The sequence below is a fragment of the Poecilia formosa genome, unplaced genomic scaffold, assembly GCF_000485575.1.
Source record: "Poecilia formosa unplaced genomic scaffold, Poecilia_formosa-5.1.2 Scaffold112, whole genome shotgun sequence".
NCBI lineage: Eukaryota > Metazoa > Chordata > Actinopteri > Cyprinodontiformes > Poeciliidae > Poecilia > Poecilia formosa.
Genome location: NW_006800051.1, coordinates 284,179 through 306,748, shown reverse-complemented (window position 1 = coordinate 306,748; position 22,570 = coordinate 284,179). Strand labels below are relative to the sequence as shown.

Below are 22,570 nucleotides of genomic sequence, written 5' to 3'. Positions count from 1 at the left end.
CAAATAAGTTCAAGATGGATGGAAGGATTTTGCATCAAGATTGTAGTGTTTGAGTCACGGCGATAAAAACTTAATGGAGGACATTTCAAGCTGAATGTCAGAATTTGTATCGGGTTAGTAATTCTGGTTAAACTCTTTGTGAAGTCGTTAAGATCTTTTTTCTTCATTAGGAACAAAACCAGCCGCAGACCTTTTGACGTACCTGCATGTTTTACATCAATAAAATGTTTATGAGGTGATGCAGATGGAAACGTTTCCTCAGTCAGAACCTTTGCGTGTTTCTCTTTTCCGCCCGTCGCGTGTGTGATTATGCGACATCCTCAAGCTGCGGATAATTAGGTATTCCGTGAAAATGTGCATCTCCTGTAAGATGAGTGCTTTGACCTGAAAAGGATGAGAGCCTCCGAGTCTCTGAATGTCTTTTAAAACTGTCAGGTTTGCCGTTAACATCTCTCTAATTAGCCTTTCCTTCTTATTACAGGTGAGGCTGTGAGTGGGGAGGTGGAAGTGTTTTCTGAGTCTGATTTGATCAAACTCAGATTGCTACGTGGGGAATGTAAAAATGAGCACCCACCGGGCCGGCTGGGTGGCCTGTGATTACAGACAATCTAGACTTCTACCTGAAGCTGCGATAAAACCTCTGATTTGTTTCCTTCACTGAAGTCATTTAAACTTTGCTCTGCATTTTTTATGTGATTATAGGACAACCACAGCTTGTAAAACACATGCCATGCAGCACAAACTGGCTGCTTCCCTGGACGGTTCCTGGAAACTGACATCATGTCGGAGGATTACTGGGGAAAACAGAATTTCTGCTTCTTTTACACTTGGTGTTCTTTGCCATAATTTCATCTTTCTCTGAGGAGACATGAAGCAGTAGCCTAGCATCTGTCCAGGCTGCAGACTCCCATGGGTTTAATTTGTTAACACTCTGCCTTCCAGAGAGGAGAAACTGCTTTCTATCAAGTTCAGCTGAAGTGAATAAATAAACTACAGCCTAGACGTCTTGGATGAAGCTCCTCAGTAGGAAAATTCTCCTAATAAACCGAACCACATGCTTCTTGGTACAGGAGTCTTTTTACTGACTTTTTTGTTGGGTTTGGGCAGAAATGTTTCACTCATGCAGCAGTTAAGAAGTAAAGAGGTCATCCGGGGTAAATCTCAGCCTGCATCGTGGAGAATCGGATTCTGATTGAGAAACAATAATCCTGTCAGCAGATCCAGGTTTGGAAATCTCTGGGTCTGGTTTTCACTTTTCCCACATGATTTGTTTCCGTTGGCTCCTCCAGAGCGAGCTGAAGCACCGTGCAGCTAAAGTACAAATTCATGCCTTATGTTTGATGAGCATTTCACACTTTCTGCTTCTTCAAACAAATATTTTGAGGCTAAGGTTCAGTTTGAGGTTTGAGCATGTAACCATGGTAATAAATACTTTCTGAAGTACTTAACATCCAATTAAAATGTTGATCTCATTTCCTGACCACATAAACACATCAGATGTAATGTTTGCCATACAGAACAAGAACTCATTGTACAGATTGAGCAAGAAATCTCAAAAACAAAATCTGAAAACCTTCCAATTAAAATTGAACTGAAAGTGAAAGTTCAGTAGTGCTTTAAATTCAGCTTGGATGCCAACATTTACATATTTTATGAAGAATAACTGAGCTTTCACTACATGGCCTCAAACCTAACACCTCTGCAAAGCAGCTCAAAGAGCTGGAAACTCAGATCATCCAACACAAGATTTTTTGGTGAAAATATAACTAAACAATATCAAGACTGAACTTGTTTAAATTTCTGTATATTTGGTCAAAAAGTTAAAGTTTAGTAAATATCTAAACTTAGCATAGATATTCACAGGAAGGCTAGGCTTCCACCAAGCGGTTCTAGTTTAGCACCAGTTAGCACCAAGAAATGAAAATGGAAAAACTCAGAAGTTGTGCAGCTAAAAACTGAAACTACTTAAAAGTGCAGAGCATGAAAATGAATGAAAAAGTTGTTTTAGCAATGAAATTACATGATGTCACTCCCTCTTGTCATAAAGTTCTGATAAAAATGTTTACATTTTTTCACTTTTAATGCAATGTCAGACCAAACTGCAGGTAAGTTATTTGGATATTTTATGTTTATGGTTTTATGTCATTTTTCTCAGTCCATCCTGTGTTTTACCTGCCATGTTCAAAACAACTCCTTCATATCAACACAACACACATATGACCATTTTGATAGTTTCTGCTTTGTTTTTTGTGATTTATTTTTGCAAGACAGAAGAAAATGGTCTCAACTCAGGGATTCGGCAGAAATGTTCTACTGCCCCTTGTGCATAGGGGTTTCATTACACCTAAAACCTGTTTTTTTTTTCTACAAGAAATGCCTTATTATTATAGTATGTCAAACACATGTATATCTGAAGTTAATCAGCCCTAATTGGTGCCAAGAATAATGATAATCTCCTGTTATTTACACATCTCACAGGAGTGAGAGAGCAAGCTGCTCTCACTGCTTGCTCTCTGTTAAGAGAAGTTCTTTGAACTTCTGTTAACTTCTCTGTTAACTTCTCTGTTAAGTGTTTCTCAACACGCCAATAACTCAACCCAATGACAATTGCAGAATAAGCTGCTTGGTTAAATGTGGTTATGTTTAATTGAAAAAAAAAAATGTCTCAACGGTTCAAGATTATTCAAGATGACAACTAAGAAATAATCAACAAAACATACATTTTCTTACTTTTTGTGATTAGTTCATATTAAAACAGGAACATAAACACATTCAAACTGCCAGCAGTTTGTAGAGTTGCCTTAATTGGAAGCAAAATGATTAGTTTTTTTTTTTTTTTAGTACCAATGGCAAACAATTAAAAGTAATGCAAAGGAATTACACTTTCAAGTTAGAAAGTTGTGAGATGAATGATGTACTGATTTTCTAATCTTCTGTAGCTCTGAAACTTGCAACCAGCAGAGATGATTAATAAGAAATCGTCCTTTTCCAACCATCCGTGTCCAAATAAAGAAGCATTTAATGCAAATCTGCGGTGATCCATCACCAAACTGCGAGTGCTGCGCTGCTGAGACACACTCGCACACCGAGCTGTCAGCTCGAATGGGTTCAGGAGTTTAATGAACATTATTGATGCAGAGGCTCGTGCAATTACTGTGATGCTTCCACCTACATGTCGGTGGCTTCATTAATTCTGGGTAAATTCTGGCTAATATATAAGGACAAGCAGATATGTGTAAGAGGAGCCGTCGTTTGTCCGGCTCCTGCTTCCCCGCCCCGCCTGCTCTCTATTACAGATCAACACGGCCGCCGGTCCGTGTGTGTCCCGTTTGGATACTGTACGCGTGTCTGTGCGTGCGCGCCGTCAGAAACATTTTCTGCCTTATTCTGCCTGGCTGAATGCAGGGAGCTGATTGGATCCAGACCTCGGCTGTTGGTGCTGATCAAGGAAGCCAAGCAGGGTGGAAAAAAACCCATCCCGCTCCCCTCACTCCATCCCTTTCGCTCCGCTCTCACTCAATTCATCTCCATCTCAGAGTCACCCCCTTCCCTCTGCTCCACTAAACCCCCCCTCACTCCTAAATGGGCGATTTGTGGCTGGGTGAGTCATTTCTGAACAAATCCTGACCACGGATAAGAGGCAAGTAAAAGACAAAGGGGGTGTGTGGAGGAGGAGGGGGGGGGGGGGTAAAGGGCCACAGAAAAAAGAAAGAAAGAACAAACTGAACAAATGTGTGCTTTTCATTTCAAACGGAGAGAAAGCAAAGAGGGAGAAAGGAGAAGGATTAAGACTGCTCTGTTATTTCCCAGCTCACTCCCTCCCTTATGATCAGGAATATGAAAATGTTAAGCAGGAAGGCAGCAGAATCATCCCCCCTCTTCACATTGCTCATAAAGTAATCTCAGCGCCTTGCAAAATTATTCATACAACTTAAGTCGTCACATTTCACACCTCAAAATATTTCTCCAGCTGTGCAAATGTAGACACTTTTACACACTCTTCTTTGCAAAACAGCCTGAAGTTCAGTCTGATTGGATGGAGAGCATCTATGAACATCACTCTACAAGCCTTTCTACGGAGTCTCAGTTCAGATTCACAGATCCACTTTTTTCACTTACGATGCCGACATCTGGGGCTTCGCATCAGTTTCTTTTTTTAGACACGGGCATAAATGAACTGAATTACACATTTGATAACTGCACCAGCAGAGCACAGTTAAAAACTGGAGCAAACTTCCAGAAAACTGCAAAACAGCTGAAATACTGAGTTCCTTTAAATCACGGCTAAAAAGAATCATTTGATTAATAATTGGAACGTTGATCAACAGATCTGATGTGGATTTGCTTGATGATTTTAATGACTGCGTTTGAAAAAATGTAATATTTACTGATCGTTTCATAATTGGTTGTAAATTCAGGCAAGTTAAGGAAATGGATCAATCAGTGGTGTTTCCATGGCGATAAACTGTTTGGTGTTTATAGCTTTCCTTTATCTGTGATGGATGTTTCTAGCATATTGTAAAATCTTAGCCACATCATTTTAAGACACATGTGAAAGGTAAAGACGGCAAAGCCCAGAGAGTTTGTACAGATGTTTAGTCTCATCCATTTGCTCTTTTTAGAAACATTTTTCTCACCGTCTTCCAATTAACAGTCCAACTGGGTGTAACCAGTCACTTCATTAACACAAACTGCTGCTCTTTGTTTTCCGTTACTGACTGAAACTTGCTGCTGTCCCAGGTCTGTTGCTTGCTCTTTAAAAATCAATTCAAATAAAACAAAGTAAAAACATCTACAGTAAAGTGAAAAAACGTGGCTTTTATCAGCGACTGGGTTACGGGACTAACTCTGGCTCCTCCCATGGGGGGCGGGACGTTTCCAGGAATCAGAGAAACCATCTCCTCAGAGGATCCGCCCCAGACCCCCAGGCCTTCACCTGGTGAGACACTCCGGAAACTGGTCTCCCAGTAGACGTCTGGAAGCCATCCTCATCAGATTCCTGGATAACCTCAACGGAGCGGGGACTCGGAGCGCCTCCCTGATGGATAAGCCCCTCACCACATTCCTTACTCTTAGACACAGCCGCTCTTACTCAAAATCTCCTTCTGCCCAGAGTTTAGCAAAATGACTGCAGATTAATAATCAAATCAGCTGATTTTACGGCCACATGATGCCAGAATATGACTGGACATTTCAAATTTGGTCAAGAGCTTATAAAAAAAAGTAAAGAAAAGAAAAAAGCTTCAAGATTTAATCAGATTTTCTAACTCAATGTTTAATGTTGCATGAAGCTGCCAGACATCAGCCCAGTTTGGATCTGTGCAGGAAACAGAGGCACCATTTATTCCATCTTATTAAAAAAATAAAGACACCGTCAGTGAAGCAGCAGAACAATCACTTCCTCTCTGCTGTCATCTCCTCCTCTTACTGGTCGCAAGGCTTTTATACCACATGACCTGTTCTCAGAAATCCACCCTTCCATCTCTCCTCCCTCTTAACCTTTGACCTGCCCTCCTCCTCTCTGCATTGATCAGCTGGTAGTGGATCAGCTGTAGATGTTGACAGCAGCTTGACCCAACGTTGGTCTGCAGGATTACATCCTGCCCCCTCCAACCTGCTTTTTTTCCTCCTTGACAAATAACCTTTGTTTTTTTCGTTTATTTTTTTTTAGATAAAATAAAAAAATTGTAAATGCACAATAAATTTAGATAGTTTAATTTTTAAAGGAAGAAATTCATTGAACCCAATCCAGTCCTTTAAGGAGTGGTAATGACGCCCTGAACCCAGTAACTATTTGTGCCACCTGCTGCTTCCAGGAATTTTTGATACGTTTCCCAAGTTATGGTCGAGGAATTTTGACCCACTCTTCTTTGCAGAACTGTTTTATTTCACTCATATTCAAGATATTTGGAGCATCTTGATTGAATCCAAGTTTGAACTTTGACTAAGCCGTTCTAAAACCTTCACCAGAGCTGGAGTTTATGAAGTGTTTCTGGTGGTAAACCAGCTGTACTTGAGCTTAAAGTGGAGTGAGATATTGTTCTTTAGAATTTTCTTCGAAACAGCAAAATTCACGTCTCCCAATAATAACAAGTCTTCTGGATCTGGAAGAAGCAGATCGAGACCAACAGACCATCAAAACTGATTTCTCTTTGAAAAGGTGCGTTAGCTTTAGCCCAGGTACGGGACACACCTTGATTTTAGTCTCATCAGTCTATAGAAAATGTTCAACGTCTTTGGGATGCAGGATGATTCTTTTTCCTTACATTAGCAGTTGTCTGATTGAAACCATTTTTATTCATTTCATTTCGCTGATGCTCACTGAACGTGTGAGGCCTGCTGAGCTGCAGATATCCTGTTTTTTTCTGACCTTCTGTAGATGTAGTTAAACTCTTGGAGTAGTTTTGGTAGGGCTTCCAGTGGGAAGTTTCACCACTGATTCACATTTTCTCCATTTAAACCTTTCCATGCTGACAGGTGTCAGTAATCTAGTTTAGTCTCCTCCATATATGGACTGGTGGGTTCAGATAGCTCCTCCTGCTTAATAAATCAGGTTAATACTGCTACTCTGGTGATTTTTCCTTTAGTATATTTTTTTTTACATGTGGGAAAAAAAACAAAAAAAGAAAGAAATTTGGAAGGTAGGCATACACTTTCACATGTCTCTATGCTAATAAACACAGTTCACCAGGGGAAGTTTATTGGGGCTTTCTGATGCCGACTGGAAGGAGATCACAGAGAAATGAGAAATGTGACCGAGCTGACACCACAGATTGATGTTCAGTGAATATTTCTCTGTGCTTCCAGGCTTTTCTCCTTCTGGGGATCAGGACCATTGTGTCTCTGCATGCACCATGTCTGCTTATTTGTTTCTGTGCAAAAATCTGTTTGTCTCTTCCCTTCACCTGACGTGTCTCGAAGTGGGATGTGGTTAAATGAAGAAAGAACAACAGTGGCCCAGGGTCTTTAACATTGAAATAGAATGCAGCAGCAGCAGAAGCACAGAGGTAATCATGAACTGCTCCCTTGCCAAGCTTTAGCTACAGGTACCAACATCTGACCCTGCAATTTAACTGAGGAACTAGCTTGTGCTTGAGTCCAATGTCAAAACGCTCATACAACAGAAATCTGCACATAAATGCAGAACCACAGTGTGTTTGTTGCATGCAAATTGCATCACATATGCATCTGTACCACATAAACCCATATATTTGTAAGTGCAGTGGCTCTATAGGACATTTCTAATGTGCAGTATACAATCTTTTCTATATGCTTCTAGTGAACTACGACATGTAATTCTGCCTGAAGCACGGCAGCAGAGGACGTTTGGCCTTGGCTAGAAGAAAAACAGTGGAGAAAAAGGAGAGAAATGAAGAAATGGAAGGCATCCCAGGGGATACGAGAACAGTACATCATGGGCATATAAGCGTGTTCTCGTTTATGCATCTGAGGGTCACCCACATGCCGCCTCACCCTGATTGAAACCAGCGGTGCCGTGGCTTGGCTCGGCTCTATCAGTGAGCTCATGTTTCCTTTGTAGTTGATGAATAAACAGAAAAAAGAAAAATCTTGAAATCTTGGTGTTTGAACTGCACAGCCTCCAAATGTGAAATATTTAAACCGCAGAGCACAGAGAGGCAGGTATGTGTCTTTAAAATATTAATACCATATACCAATCATGCAACTCTTTCCAACCAGGGCCAGCTGGGTGTGAACGTTAAGAAAACATGCACAGAGTCCAAAATCAAAAGGCAAGATTGTTTAAAACAAGCATCAAGTGCAGCACAGATCTATTTGAGCAGTTTCTGTAGAAACAGCAGTGGAATCCAAACTATAAGGCTCCCAGAGGATTTCAATGCCCACAAACATAACATCAATATCAAACTGGCAGCTTCAAAACTGGCCGGCAACCTCATGTAGAAATCGATTTCATTGATCAGAAAAATAAACAAAACTCAACAAATTTTCAGTGTAACAAGTGAAATGTGTTAAACAGAAAAGTTTTATTTATGGCCTGTACAGCAAAGACACAGGACTAAAATCTAACATGCTGGAATCAGTGAAGTTAAGTTTAAGAGCCCAAACTCCTTAGAAACATATGATACAGCTGCCAAATATCAGAAAATACAGTTTAAAATGTGACATTTACTCAGTGAAAATGGGACAAGTTAGGAATATATTGCTTTTTTATATTGGATGACATATCCAAAGCTCCATGTTTGGAGAAGAAAAGCCTTTATGTAATATGATAGGATGCCCAGTTTGTTAAATCAAAGGTAAACTTTAAAATCAAGATGTTCTCTGTTGATTTTGATGTAAACCTCAAAGCATCTATACTTTTATTGGAAATGTGGGAATAGATCTTACATATAGAGAAAGTGTTGATCAATCTTTACACTCACACCAATTCTCAGCTCATCTTTCAAAGATTTTCTGGCTAATGTTAAAAACAACCAGTTGAATCCCCATCAGGAAGAATCAAAATGTCACCATTGTTCAGTTTATGACCCTTTATTCCAAATTTCACGTTACAGCTTTGTCTGACCCACCTTCACTTGTTCTTTGCCGTCTCCATGGGAGACAATTTCACTGTGGAGAATCTGTCAAAGTAAATGCTATATTACATTCAGAATCATGAGCTAATGAATCAAAAAGGAATTCATGGAATTTATGTTGACAGGAGACACAAAGCGTCGGATGTGCAGGATCATCAGGTTTCTATAGTAACTAACAATGGAGAACCACAGGATTCATTTTTAAAAGGAATTACGCGCTCTGCTTGTGTCATTTCTAGTTTATTTTGTTTGAATTAAAACAAAACCACAAGTTGCATTTCAGAGGTTTCTGCACATTTGCTTTCAAGAAGTCTATATTCAAATTTCTAGATTTTATTCTTCAGTTGTTTTACAGTCTGCTGTGTTTTTGTGACCTACCATCTTTACATTCAGTTTAAAGTTGACCTGTGATCTTGGTTTTGTAGCCCTTTTCACACTGATGGTCATAAAGGACTTTGTTTTTAGAAGATGATGAGTTAGAGATGTCCCATTTAAAGAACAACATCTGCAGCTCAGCTCAGGTAATAATCAGGCCTGGATTTCTCCTTCAAGCTCAACTTTCCAACTTAGTTAATTCAGGCTAGATAGTTTTCCTTTCTTACAGAAACAATCTTCCTTTGAGGTTATGGTTGTTCCTCATTTTATTTGAACACCTGACTTGTTTTAACAGAAGACTTTTAAGTTGCTGCTCTACATGTCAATGTTATATTTTTACCCTGCTTAGTAATTTGTTCCATTTGCTTTGATGGATTCAGCAAAGCAGAGCACAGAAGCTGATTCCTCAACAATACACATCCTGTCTTCCAGTGCAGAAAGCAGAAATGCCAATAGCAATTTTAAAAAAGGGATGATACGTCTTGTCTGTATCTGCAACTTAAGAAAGAAACTCTTCTCATCTCACCACAATGCATTCAGTGTTTTGTGAAGAGAACCACTTCTGGCTGCTGGAATGTGACACCAGCGCCTGGCTCTCTTCCCAGGAAATAATCAACCAAGCAAAGGGACACTTTAGAAACAATTCCACTTTATCCTGTGAAACCAGAACTCTTCAAAACTCCTTTATTTCCATGTTTTGGACACATTTTTTAAGTTCCATAAAATGGATGACTCCTTCCTGTTAATTATGCTAATTTGTTTCCATTACATTTTTCCAAACATGCAGACTTTATGCTCTGAAAATGGTGCAAAGACTTTTTTTGATGCGTCTTAAGCAACTATTGAACTAAATCTAACAAGATTTCATATTTGAGACTTATAGCCTCAAACTTTGTCTTTAATTTTTCTTTTACTTCATGGATAGTTAATTCTGAAGTTAAATTTTCACATTTACTTGGAAACTTGTGATATTTTTCTGAATCTCAAACATTAAAATAAAATAAAACAAATAAAAAAATATATTTCATGTAAAGTTCTGCTTCATCAAAAAAGGATAAAAAATTACCATTTCACAAATTGGTTTTTATATATTTTGTTAGTTTTATATAAAACTATTTTAAAATAATAATTATTCTCATTTTCATTTAAAGTAAACACTGACAACAATTAAATCACACTAATTGCTCCCACACCGGAGACTCGTGGCAGCATCACTTTGGAGTAATTAGTCTTCAAACAAATGTAATTTGATAACTTTAAAAGAAAAAAAAATGGGAAAAATAAATCAGCTTCCTCATATTTCACTTTGTCTTTTTAAATGTGTTACTTTGTATGAAAAATAGATACAAATCCAAAAATCTAAAGTATGCAACAATTAAATTAATTATGTTTTGACTAAATATGCTTTAATAAATTTTACATTTTATGGAATAAAATTTTAAAAAATAGATGCAGAAGTGTAGATTTTGCAGTCATGAGAAGCAATTTTAATGAAGTCTTCTGTATCAAATCAGCATGAGATGATTTTCATTTCTAAGGTATAAAAAGGTTTTAAAAAGTTATACAAACATATATGGGTGTCACCCAATGTGTTTTCTTTTGTGAATAGTGGATGTACAGTGGGATTAGGAATGTGAAAATCACTGTTTCCAACTGCAATAGAGCAGAGGAGACATTTCTTGCCATCAAGGACGTTTTGTTTGTCAGATTTAAGTACAAACTGATCATCTAATGACATTTCAATACTCTCAGGTCATCCAAGCTGATTTTCTCAAAAAAAAAAAAAAAAAAAAAAAAAATCATCAGAAAAAATAATGCCTTCAGTTTTACTTTCAGTTTCAAGCGCTTGGCATGCAGAAACAGGTGAATCTTCTCGATCGCAGACAGAGTGTTTGCATAGTGCTGCATTAGACTGAATAGTGGTATTACTGGGTATGTGCTCCATGTTTGAATAACATGCAGAAGCTGTGGTCCTTGTGAGAAGTAGACATGCTGTGCACAGCATGTCTACTTCTCACAAGGACCACATTTAGACATGTTCACAAAAAAACTGTAATAGCTTAACTTTAGATTATAATGAACATTTTTACTACATTAATTTGTGTTTCCAGTTTTAAACAAAAGTATTAACAAAACATGCATACATTTTTTGTCACTTATTTTTATATTGTTACCTGTTCCAACTTCAGATCAATAACTGATTAAACTGTATTAATCTTCCTCTCATCCTGTAAAGAGTCACACTGGCTGCTGCTGGTGTTTCTGGTGATGAACTGACCCTACAGTCGTTCTGCTATGAGAGCGAGAGAAAGAGACTGAAGTTACTCCTGTTCTCCACCTGCTGACCTCCTAAAACTCAAATCTCCCCATGTGGACCACTTCATGCCCCTTTCCGATGTGGGTTTCTGTATTCCCCTCATGTCTGTGGGTGCGATAAGCTGCAGCCTGGAGGCTCTCGCCTCAGCTCTTATCTCCCTAACAGATGTTCCCCCTGTGTGGCCACAGCACCAACGGTCACATGGAGGAGGCCAGCAGCCGACAACTCCATGTGATTCCTGAACAGTCAGATGTTCTCGTTTCTGCATAAATGGAGCTTCTGAGTCAGAAGTTCTATTTTTTTAAGACAAAACAAAGGTTTTCCAGCCATGCATTCCTGCAAAAAGACCCTCAGAAGATGAAGAAACTATTAAGGAATTTATAGTTAGCTCCAAAATTACTCATTATCTTTAAATATTACCGACATTTGCTTTGTGCAGTGAGTTGCAAAAACTATTTTGCCATCGCTTCCAGACGCTGTTGCCTTCAAACTTTAGCAATTTCCTGATAAATTTCATTATTTAAACAGAAAACATGTCAAATAAAACTAAACTGATATTTCCCACTATTTTAAGTGACTCTCCAGCCATCCTCTGAATACTAACCACAGTAATCAGCAGCGTGGTTACTTTGCTTAATTTTTTAAGTGCAGCAGAGAGAAAAACAGTTAAGCCCAAAATTATTCATCAATTTAAATTAGGGCTGCTCAATATTATGAAAATATTTCAATGCAACATTGTTCCAGGAAATTTCGATGATTAATCAACATTTTTACAGCTCTTTTTTTTTCATCATTACACAGATTAAAATGATTTACAATCATTTTAATCCTATTAAAAATGAAGTTAGACCCCAACTGCTCCTCTCTGTTCTGCTCTAACCCGTCAGCTGTGAGGTCAGACTCTTTTAATGAGTTGCTTTTTATCGATTATGTCAGAGCTTCTTCCCTTTGTGAATGCATTGCAGTTATCGTTGACGTCATCTCACTTCTGGCAGGAGACATTTTGCCCAGTTTCTGTGAAAATATAACATGAGAATGTATTCCTGCAGCTTAAAATGACACCCAACATCCTAATTTAACCAGAGCCGTTAAAAATAATGGCACTTCCAGGTGATTTTGTATATTAATAACCACAAACAAACACTTCATGCTGTTCAGCAGCAACTTTCAGCACAGTTTGCTCTGAAAATTTGATGGAAAAAGAAAATTAATAGAAATCTGTGAACTCCAACAGGCCGAGCACAGACAGCGATAGGAAAAAAGAAACAGCTGGATCTTCTAGACTGTGATAAAGGCTTAGAATAAATAAATAACATAATAGGTCTGAAGGGGAGATCCCCACAGAGACAGAAATTAGGTAAACAAAGCTTTCTCTAATTAATTCATATTTCTCTTTTGTGAAACAGATTAAGTTTGAGCATGAATATTCCACAGGATAAACTAAACGTTGCAGGATGTAAAGGCGACGATCCGCAGGCGGCCATGTTGCTACAGTTTTATGATCAGGGACCCACACAAGAGGAAACTGAATCAGCTTAATCATGACCTAAAGATTAGATGAGAAGTCTAAACAGGCCGTTTTACTGTCTGTTACTATAGCAACGGTAAAGCAGGAAGCCACAGAGAGCTGCAGCCGTAATTAGCTGAGCTTCTGTCTCAGTTTTACATGTGAAGGAATCCAGAGTTCAGAGACAGTTTAGGATTCATTTCTAGATAATTAGTCAGGTAATTACAATGATTTAAAAATCACAGTCATCATCCCAGCATAATTGTCATAATTTTCTTCATTCCATATGTGAAGAAAGCAATGGAGATATTATATTTACCTTCGTCATGACTGAAACTTGATTATCATTTTTCTAAATTTCTATAGGTTTTTATGGAATATCAGTTCAATATCAACTATAAAATCAATACGTTGCAAAACGTACCTCTATCAATTGAAGTAACTGCACAAAAGTTAAAACCAGTATCATTCAATCCCTGCAGGATTTGATTATAAATTTTGTGGTGCTACTTTAGAAATATTTTGTGATATTTTTTCCTCATTACACAGCAAAATGTGAATTTTAATCTTAATTGTGAACCCAATTGTGCAAAATCAAACATCTCAGAGTCTGCTGCCACACTGGAGATTAGAATTACAAACACCAATTCAGCCAAAGTTTAGAAATCAGGAAACATTTCTCCAAATGAAGCGACCAAAAGTAGGAAAAACTCTGAATTCCCTCAGCATGAAAAAAGGCTCTGATGCGCTAATTTCCTCAACTGGGAATCACAAAAAAAACTTGGCTGATCATTATTCTGTTTCCCTTTTGTAAAAATGCATGTTATTTACACAAAAACTATAACTGAGTTTTACATGGAATGTTGAAACTAGATTAAATATATTCATGCTCCATATGTTAGTGGTGAGATTAACTTGCGTCGCCTGCATCACGCGTAGCAGAGATACAGTGTCCGACATTGAAACAAGAAATCAATGTCCAGGATCAACAAGGAAAAAAGTCGGACACAGAAGTTGAGAGTCTGTGATGAACAATCTGGTGCCAAGCAGCTCAAATGAAGCAGATGAACATCAACTTTCATTGGACGCTGAATGAAGATGATTCTCTCGGCATAAGTGCTGATCCCACAGAGTGTGAAGACAATCAGGCTCCTGAGTAAATCAGGACCTAATCTGGCACAACAACGTCTCAGCAAACAAAGAGGGAGACCAGCAAGGACTGTTCTTCTGAAGGAGGTTGACATGAGCCTCCTCCCAGCAGCTTTCTCAGAGCTTTCTACAGAACAGGTTGACTCTGCTCAGTTTGTCTCTGTGGTTTCTCAGTTGCAGAATGTCAGACAAAAAGGCCCAGCAGAGAAAAGTTAAAGTTGTTGAGAAGATCATTGGAGTTTCCATCCTTTCTGTCCAAGATATCTTCCAAAACCGCTGCAGGAGCCCAGCAGTGAACACCACCATCAAGGACGCTCAGCCGCTTCGTAAATTCTTCAAAATGCTGCCATCAGGCAAACGATACTCACAGTGTAAGAGGCAGAACCTTCGGAGTGAATTACAGCTTCCTCCCACTTGCTGCTAGGTGTCTGTGGCAGTGTTTTACAGCTAGTTTTTATTATTCATCACCACCCAAACTAATTTACTCATTTATCGTAGCGATACATCTGGAATCTATGAGTGTTTATTGATGGCCGCTACAGGGCATGCATGTAAACCGCCTTTATATTTCCTTTGATGACCTTGAAGAAACACTCTTGCGTTTTGCGACTGAACACATGGCACATAGATAATAAAGCTTGGTTAATATTTTACTGTATTTCACATGATGGGCAAACACAATTCACATGTGAATAAGGTTATTCATGCGATAAGTCACTAAGAAACACGCAGCGCCATCCTCCTCCTACCACTTCCTGTCGCCTTCTCAGCCAGTAGAAACATCTGTTTGTTGATCACGACTCGTGTGATGCATAAAAAAAGAGTTTCTATTGCAGCTTTGCAACCCACAATAATTTCAACCACTTCATTGTGGCACAAAAACTTTTTTTATTTTCAAAACCGTTCTGTTTCAATTGAGCAAATTTACTTTCTTATTTCCAATTTGGGCAATTATATGATAAAGGAAACACAGCTAGTGACTTGATTTTATTCGTGTAAAATAAATACTCCCTTCTCTTTTCCTCCTCTCCATGGCTGGTGTTTGATTTGGCCGGTGCTGAGGTTAGCTGTGGCTTTGTGGCACAGAGTCGGAGCCAGAATTTCCTCCCCATGGCTACATCATCTGATTATTTCATGGACAGTTCTGCATGGCTCAGCTTATGTGTTTGTGTGTGTGTATGCGTGTGTGTGCATGTTCGGGTGTGAAGCACAGCGTGTCTGTGTGTCTTCAAAGTGAGTACGTGTCTTTCCAGTGGACATGTATCTCAGTTGCTGCAGGCGATCCAGGAAATGCTTTTCCACTCGTCCGTCTCGATGGGGCTGTGCGTTTGAGTGTGTATAAGGGGGTGAATGCATGTGTGCGGCAACACAGCCGCCAGCCCCATGCCAGCTGGACTCCCCCATAAAAGGCTTTTCTTGTGCAGGGGAGGGGTGGAGGGGGTGGAGTGACGGCCAGAGAGGTGGAGGACAGAGAGGGTCGCAGCCTCCTGCCAGCTCACTCTTACGAACTCGACCAGAAGTCATCACGGTTTTTAGAGAAACCCTTCGTCCACTCTCCTCCTGCTGCTCCCTGCGTTTGAACCTCTCCATCACCCCCTCCACCCGCCCCCACCCCCCACACAAACACTCGCCTTTATCTCGGTTTTCAGCTCCTCTGCAATCACCGTCTTCATCCCGCTGCCCACCACCACTCCCTCCTGTCCTCCACTCCAATCGTTTTATTTTATTTTCCCCTGCCAACAACCTCTTCCACTCTTATGTGCACGCTGCCCTGGGCAGATCCAGCTGGCGCCGTGGAAACCAAGCGAGCCATGCATAGCTGGCACGATGCAGACGTTGACGGATGGGGTTTGGGTGCGGGGCGGAGGTGGGGGGTTTTTGTGCATAACAAGAGGTAGGAGGGTACATTTCACTCCTGTCAGCAAAAACACTAAAATTTCTTGTTGCATTACAGAGGCACTTACTCCTGAGAGCTCAGTATAGATGAGAGAGATGGACAATATGGAGGTGAGTGAGTCATTTTATTAGGGTTCTGAAAATGCCTCCCAGTGCCATCAAACCCCTCCTTCAGACCCACTTCTGCTTCCACAACCACTTTCCATCCTTCTTCCTCATCAGCCCCGTCTTACTGTGCTGCCCTGTGGTCTGATGGGGGTTTGTGTGTGTGTGTGTGTGGGGGGGGCAGACGGCATGAGGCTTCCAGCAAGCATGTAACAGAACAGAGAGGAACCGCTAACGGATCGCAGCAGCGTCCGCTACAGATCAACTTTTATTTAAAAAAATGTTTTTATATATTTGTTAAAAGTGTGACCCTGTTGTAGCAGCATGGTGTGAAAACATCAATCTCCTCCCTGAGCTGTTCAAGACAATAATTTAGGAAAACTGACCTTACACTAGCAAAGTGTTTTCTCCTGTTCCGTCATTGGCTAAACACGAGGTTTGATAATGTTTCTAAGATTTTTAAAAGTGAATTCTTATCTAAACTTTTTACACATTTTAGTTGAGTGATTTCATAAACAACTTCGTTTATCTTGTGCTAAAAAGATGCTTCAGTCAAGGAATAGTTTAAAAAAATCAAAAAGCTTTTCAGGATGCCAGCTCCAAAACAAAAACCCACATAAAGTCACTTCCTGTTGCGACATTCAGCAGCTTTTAGGCGGCTAAAGCAACATTTTACTCATTTGCAGCTTCAACAGCAGCAGATAACCACTCTGACCTTTAAAGCAGCCGACTGTGTTTGTCCAAGGGTCAATGGTAATGATTTTCTCCCTCATCCGAAGCGTGTCTTCTGTTGAGGTAATTGGCTCGATACATTCATGGTGCCCGACCTCGGAAAAAAAGCACCATTCTCAAAACAACGTTGTGTCTCAGAAGTTGAAGCAGGAGAAAGGATGTGAGGTAAAAAGGTTCAACAATTTCTGCTAGTGGTCACTCAGTGCCAGAAATAAGATAGGACACACTTATGATTTCATTCTCAGAGCCTTAATGATATCTTCAATCCATCTGACTCTCATGGTTTAAGTCGTGTCCTTTCAGTTTTAATAGGGGTTGGTACTCTCTTTCCTGGCAGGAACAGAATCATCTCAATTAGCTTGTCTTATTAATTGACATGAAGGAGGCTAACAAAGAGGTTCTGGTTTCCATTTAGGTGTGATTAGTTGGAGGAAAGAGAGAGTATTTGGAAAGTTCAGATACAGAAGATGAAGAGCAGGTTTAACACCCAAAAAGGAGATTTGGGACAATTCCTGCAAAGAGGGTCTAACTGCGACCGTAAAGCCTAATCCAGTGAAAACTGCTTGGGATTGAATAAAAGTCGGACGAATTCGGCCCAACTGTCTGATGGCAACAAGTCATCGCTGCATCCTCAGGGTGTCCAGGACATTTTGGGTTATTTGGGATGAGAGTTTTATTCCAAATGAGACTTTGATGTAACTTTTCAGTCCTTTAACTTTCTGTTTTATTTTGCAACTGATGTAGCAAATCTGACTCTACATCAGGAGTGACCAAACTGATCACTTGTGGGATCAAAAAGGTAGTTGTGGGTCGGAAAAATGATATTATTTTTAACATTTATAAATATTTTTTACCCGTTTGGCAAGAAACTAAATGCACAAATGAATAAATAGTGTAATTTCTACAAAAAAATTAAACATTGCAGATTTCCCCTTAAAATGTCTTGCTTTATTTAGCCACATCAGCTTCTGAGTAAAAGTGTTTCATAATCTGAGGAACCTGAGAGAAAATGAGTTTGTGCTTCTTTCCAACTGAGGCGGTTTTTTAGTTCTCGGTGAAAATTTCACACCAGTTTTTATTAAAAAGTAGATCTGCATCGACTTCCTGCACACTAAACGACTCCTGGGGCCATTAAAGAAATCCCAAACTGTACGTCAGACCCCTCTGCTCTATATAATAGGGTCATAATTGGATTAATTCTGAACAGAACTGGAATGTATAGAAATAAATTTGGTTTGGGCACATCAGAATTTGTTGTTATTGTACTGAATTGGACTGCAAAGATCATCATTTACCTCTTTCAGTTTCCAGAACAGGAACCTCAACAGCCAGGGCGAGCTCGACTGTTATTTTCTTCTTTTTCATAACAGGCGAGTCATTTTTTCCATAAAACTCATGAAAAACCCAGATATTCCACTATTCATTTTTCTGCTTCTATAGAAGATTGACAGCAATACCGAATGTTCTGCATCTGAATGCATCACATCAGATATAAAGTGGTTGCTGTGATTGTACTAAGCTAGCAGATGAATCTGGTGATGGTTGCTAAGAAAAGAAAAAGTGACTGGTTGTTACGTCAACAAAATACATATAAAATAGAGAAAATACCAAAGTGCTGCTTCACTGCTCCAGCGTTTCTCTGTGGTGTTTAACTGAGCATAGAAGGAAACAAATAGAAGTTGTCCAAGAAAGCCGACATGAAGGACTGAAGTGTGTGTCACCAACAAGATGCTTCCTTTGAGCATTTAGTGGCTGAACTGAATGAGTCACTCAGCCTTGTGCTGCTGATCCTTTGGAAAGGTGAAATAAATGATGCGTTCTCACTGTGACTCACTACCAGTGGCAGACCGGCCATCTGGAGTGCTGGGACTTCTCCTGAGCCAATGCAACAAAATGATGAATATGAATCAGAATGGTGGGTCGACCCACGATAACCATGAAGATCATCACTGCAGCTGGAATTCAGCAGCTCAGCCGAAACGAGGAACGTTAACGAACCAGAAACAAGTTTCTGGATGGTTATGTAAACTAATTACATTCATATCAATCTGGTAAATATAAGAACAGCTCAATAAATCAGCACCACAAGTAGCAGTGGAGCTATTATTGGTGATGGTTTTTTTAAGTGAAAATATACAAAACTAGGAAAAAAAATAAACAAACCAAAATCAAACACTTAAGTGAACGAATCCTGGGTCAGAAAATATCGATACTTGCAGATTATTCAAATCTGGATATCAGGATCAACTCAAAAGCAAAACCAGGAGACCAGAAAATCCAAGAGAAAATAACAACAGTATCAACATTTATGCACCAAATAAATTCCTAACCTTCAGTCTGATTCTGACCGTTGATGCATTTACAGACTGACTAAAACGGGAAAATTCAGAGCCATGATTGGTGCTTCAACACTAATGCCATAAGACTAACCAGGTCTGTTTACTTGTACATGAACACAATATCTACAAGTGTTGTGCATCTTTCAGCTGCTAAATAAACATTTAATGTTCGCTCATATTACACAGCAGCAATCAAAGGTCTTCACAGCCTCTAAGCTACTTTAATGAGCTGCTGTGATTCATTATTTCATCTCATTACATGCAATTAAAAGCTACTGTGCAGTTGTCTAGAAGGATGTGAGAGCTTGATTAATAACAGGTTTATTAATTATTCAGTAGTTATTAAAAAATGCTAGTTGTTTTTGCGAAGTGGGACCAGATGTTTTATTTTTCACTTTCTGTTTAAACTTTTAAAATAAGATGACAGTGAAGAGTTTTCCCCAAACGTGAAGCGAGCCGTCAGTCAGCTGTGCATTACATCCGAACAAGGAGGATAAATTAATCACTTTTATCCACAATGTCTAATGTTACTGCATAATCACAGCACAGAAAGGCAGTTTACTAGTTAGTGAGCATAAGAAAATCTTTTCAGAAGCGCCTGCATACCAGAAACATGCCACAGCGTTGACTTCAGCACAAATCTAGTTATTCTTACTCCAACAGTTCCTTTTATCATCTTCACTCACACAAAGTGTTGGGTCAGCCCACCGCCTCTGGTACTCACCTTCTTTAACAGAGTTCAGTTTACACCATCTACTTACTGTAACAGAAGCCATGAAACAGACGACACATTCAGCACAGAGGAGGATGAATCAAAGCTCGGCCTTGATCTCAGATACAAAAAGATGAAAACTGTTTCTGCAAGGCCCTAAAAGTGTTGGGCGAGCCTGTGTATGGACTGAGCGGGGGTTTTACATGTGTCTGAAAGGGATTTTGTTGAGATGTGCTGGAAGAAGAAAGCATTGACTTGGTGATACTCTGAGTCGGCCACAATGCTGTGCTTCCAGCGAGAACAGGAGCAGCTAAGCCACTTCCGAACCTCCCACACACCCTGCACACCGCCCGGCTGAAAGGGAGCTTTGTTTTCTGCAAAAGAACAATTCAAATCTGCGGCTCAGATTTCCCACGGATTTTCTAAATGTAGATTCCTCGCTGTCATTTGGTTAAAGAGAATATGTTAGTTTTAATCATGTCTTGTTGTGAAGCTCAATATAGTGATAATCCATCTAATTCCTCTGACAAAGAAAAGGATTTTCACCAATAGAGAAGCTGTTGAGTGCAACACTGAAAGCAAATCGAGGAGAAATCAACACAACTTCTGACACCTTCATCATGGAGAGTTTCAGTTTGTGGACGTGTTTGATCAGTTTGTGAAAGAAAGTCCCAACCAAGACAGCAACGGTCAAACCCAAGAGCAAAACCAACCCTGATCCAGAAACGTCATGAGACAGGAAAGGAAAAAGGAGATAAGAACTTCAGGAAAGTGTTAGTAAATGTATTTGTTGCTGATGGAAGGTGGGAAAAGGGTAAGAAATAAAAGCAAACCTCTGCAAACTGGCTCACACCAACTTCAACCCTTTGGAAAAATTTAGAAATCCCAAAACAATCCCAACACCGGAGCGTCCACAGCAGGGCCAAGGCAGTGCGATAACGGCCTCCTTCACAGTTAATCACCTCCAGCTGAGTGCTGGGTGCACAGACTCAACTTCAGCACATAGATTTCATTTTAAAAGTTACAAGTATTGGCCCTTATCGTGCAATTTGGCCCTACTGTGGGGAAATAGCCAATCAAAAGCCTCCGCCGGCCCCTGCTGACAGCGAGCAGCAAACAGATCAGAACCCCCACAGCGATCAGATCAGCTCTGATCCCAGCATGTGAGAGCTTCCAAAAATGAAATCTGCATGCATGTGTGCAGGTGTGTGTGAGTGGTGGGGGAGGGTGGAGGACATGTTGAGCCTTCAAACATTTTTCTGCATCAAGTTGCGCTGCAGAAACGGCGGTTGTGGGGTTTGGTGTTAACGGCGTCTTTGTGTGTTTGGGAGGTTTTGTTCGGACTCACCGATGACGAACGTGGTGAGCGTTTTCCTGCTGGCGCCGTGCTTGTTCTTGACCTCGCAGGTGAAGGTGGTGTTGACGGCGTCGTCCACCTTCCTCACCGTCAGCTTGTTTTGCTCCACCACCACCGTGTCCGGCAGCGAGCCCGAAGCCCTGGGGACGACCAAACAGGAAGACAGGACGGGGTTAATATGAGGACAGGGCCACCCGTCGTCCATCTGCTGAACTTTACAGGTTAATCTGTGCTGCTCACGTTGTCCAGGTGATGGTGGTGGGCTCTGGGTTGGCCGTGGCATGGCAGAACAGAACCGCGTCAGAGCGACCAACGTACCAGTTGTGGTCGTAACCGTCGATGGTGACGGTGGGAGGGTCTGGAAGTGAAAGCTGTGCTTAATTACAATAACTAAACGGATCATTTTTGACACCTTTCACAGTGCAGTCCTGTTCATTGTTCTACAGACTGATGCGGTTTAACTTTTTAAACTTTGGCACAGTTTCTGTGATGGTTGTGTCTGGTTGCTCCTGGTGTTTTAAGGCTTCCGTTTTATCAGCGGAAAGTTTCTGAGGGAGCTGCAAAGATGGGTGAATTTCAGGGTAACTCTCCGTCTTTATTGAAGACTTGCAAGAAGAAAGGCTGTTTTGAAACAAATAAAAGGAAGTTTTGCAGTTTGCCAGTATACGTGAACACACCATCCCCATGGTAAAGCATGGTGGTGGAAGCATCATGCTGTGGAGATACTTGCAGCAGAAATATATATACGCTTTAGATCAAAGCATATCCATCTGCTGGTGTAGTTCAGACCTAAATCCATCGGTTTGTGGCGAAACGTGGACATGAATATTCAGACACGTTCTCCATTTAACTTAACTGAGCAGAATAAAATAAGTCTGTAGATCTGAATACAAATGCATGCCACACTTTAAAATGTTTAATTGAAAAATAAAAACATTTTGTGGTGCTTTGTCTTAGTGTGTGACATAAAATGCAGATGAAGTACTTGAAGGTTTGTGACTAACTTAATGAATTCTGGAAAGGGCCAAAGGTGCAAATACTTTTGCACTCTCCTGTTGGGCCATTTTATTTGAAGCAACACAATGTTTGTGGTGAGGGTCAAATAAGGAAGAAATGTGAGAAAATAAGACATGAGTTCATGTGTCCACATGTTGCATCACAGCTCCAGTAAAATGGCCTTCAGACAGCTGAGCTCTCAACTGCAGCTCATAAAAATCTCAATAAGAACAACTGACAAATGTCGACCTTTCCTCTGAAAATCAAAAGTGAGGAGAAAATGTGTTAAATTTAAAATCAATCTGAGCTTTGGGACATTCTGCCCTTCATGTTTTTGCAACCATGCATTCTTTATACATGCATGGCTGCATTCCGTTTCCCATGTATTTATGCAGCTCATGTTTATCACACGTCTCACTTATATTTATGCTGAATCGGCCTCTAACATCCTATTAAAGATGAGCAGGACGTTCAGTGGGAAGCATTTCCTTCCTATGTTGCTGCATGAAGACAGAACTTTATATGGTTTT

General features: G+C 40.1%; 1 protein-coding gene across 3 annotated transcripts in view; it reads right to left on the bottom strand.

Annotated features, from left to right (window-relative positions):
* pvrl2l (PVR cell adhesion molecule related 2 like) overlaps nt 1-22,570 on the bottom strand; it is a 311,115-nt gene that overhangs the window by 128,296 nt on the left and 160,249 nt on the right. For all 3 annotated transcript variants that reach the window (XM_007559979.2, XM_007559980.2, XM_007559982.2), the window contains exons 5-6: nt 21,285-21,402; nt 21,036-21,184 (exon numbers count right to left, since the gene is read on the bottom strand). In XM_007559979.2, the coding sequence (XP_007560041.1) occupies nt 21,036-21,184; nt 21,285-21,402 (267 nt within the window). The remainder of the gene's footprint in view (nt 1-21,035; nt 21,185-21,284; nt 21,403-22,570) is intronic.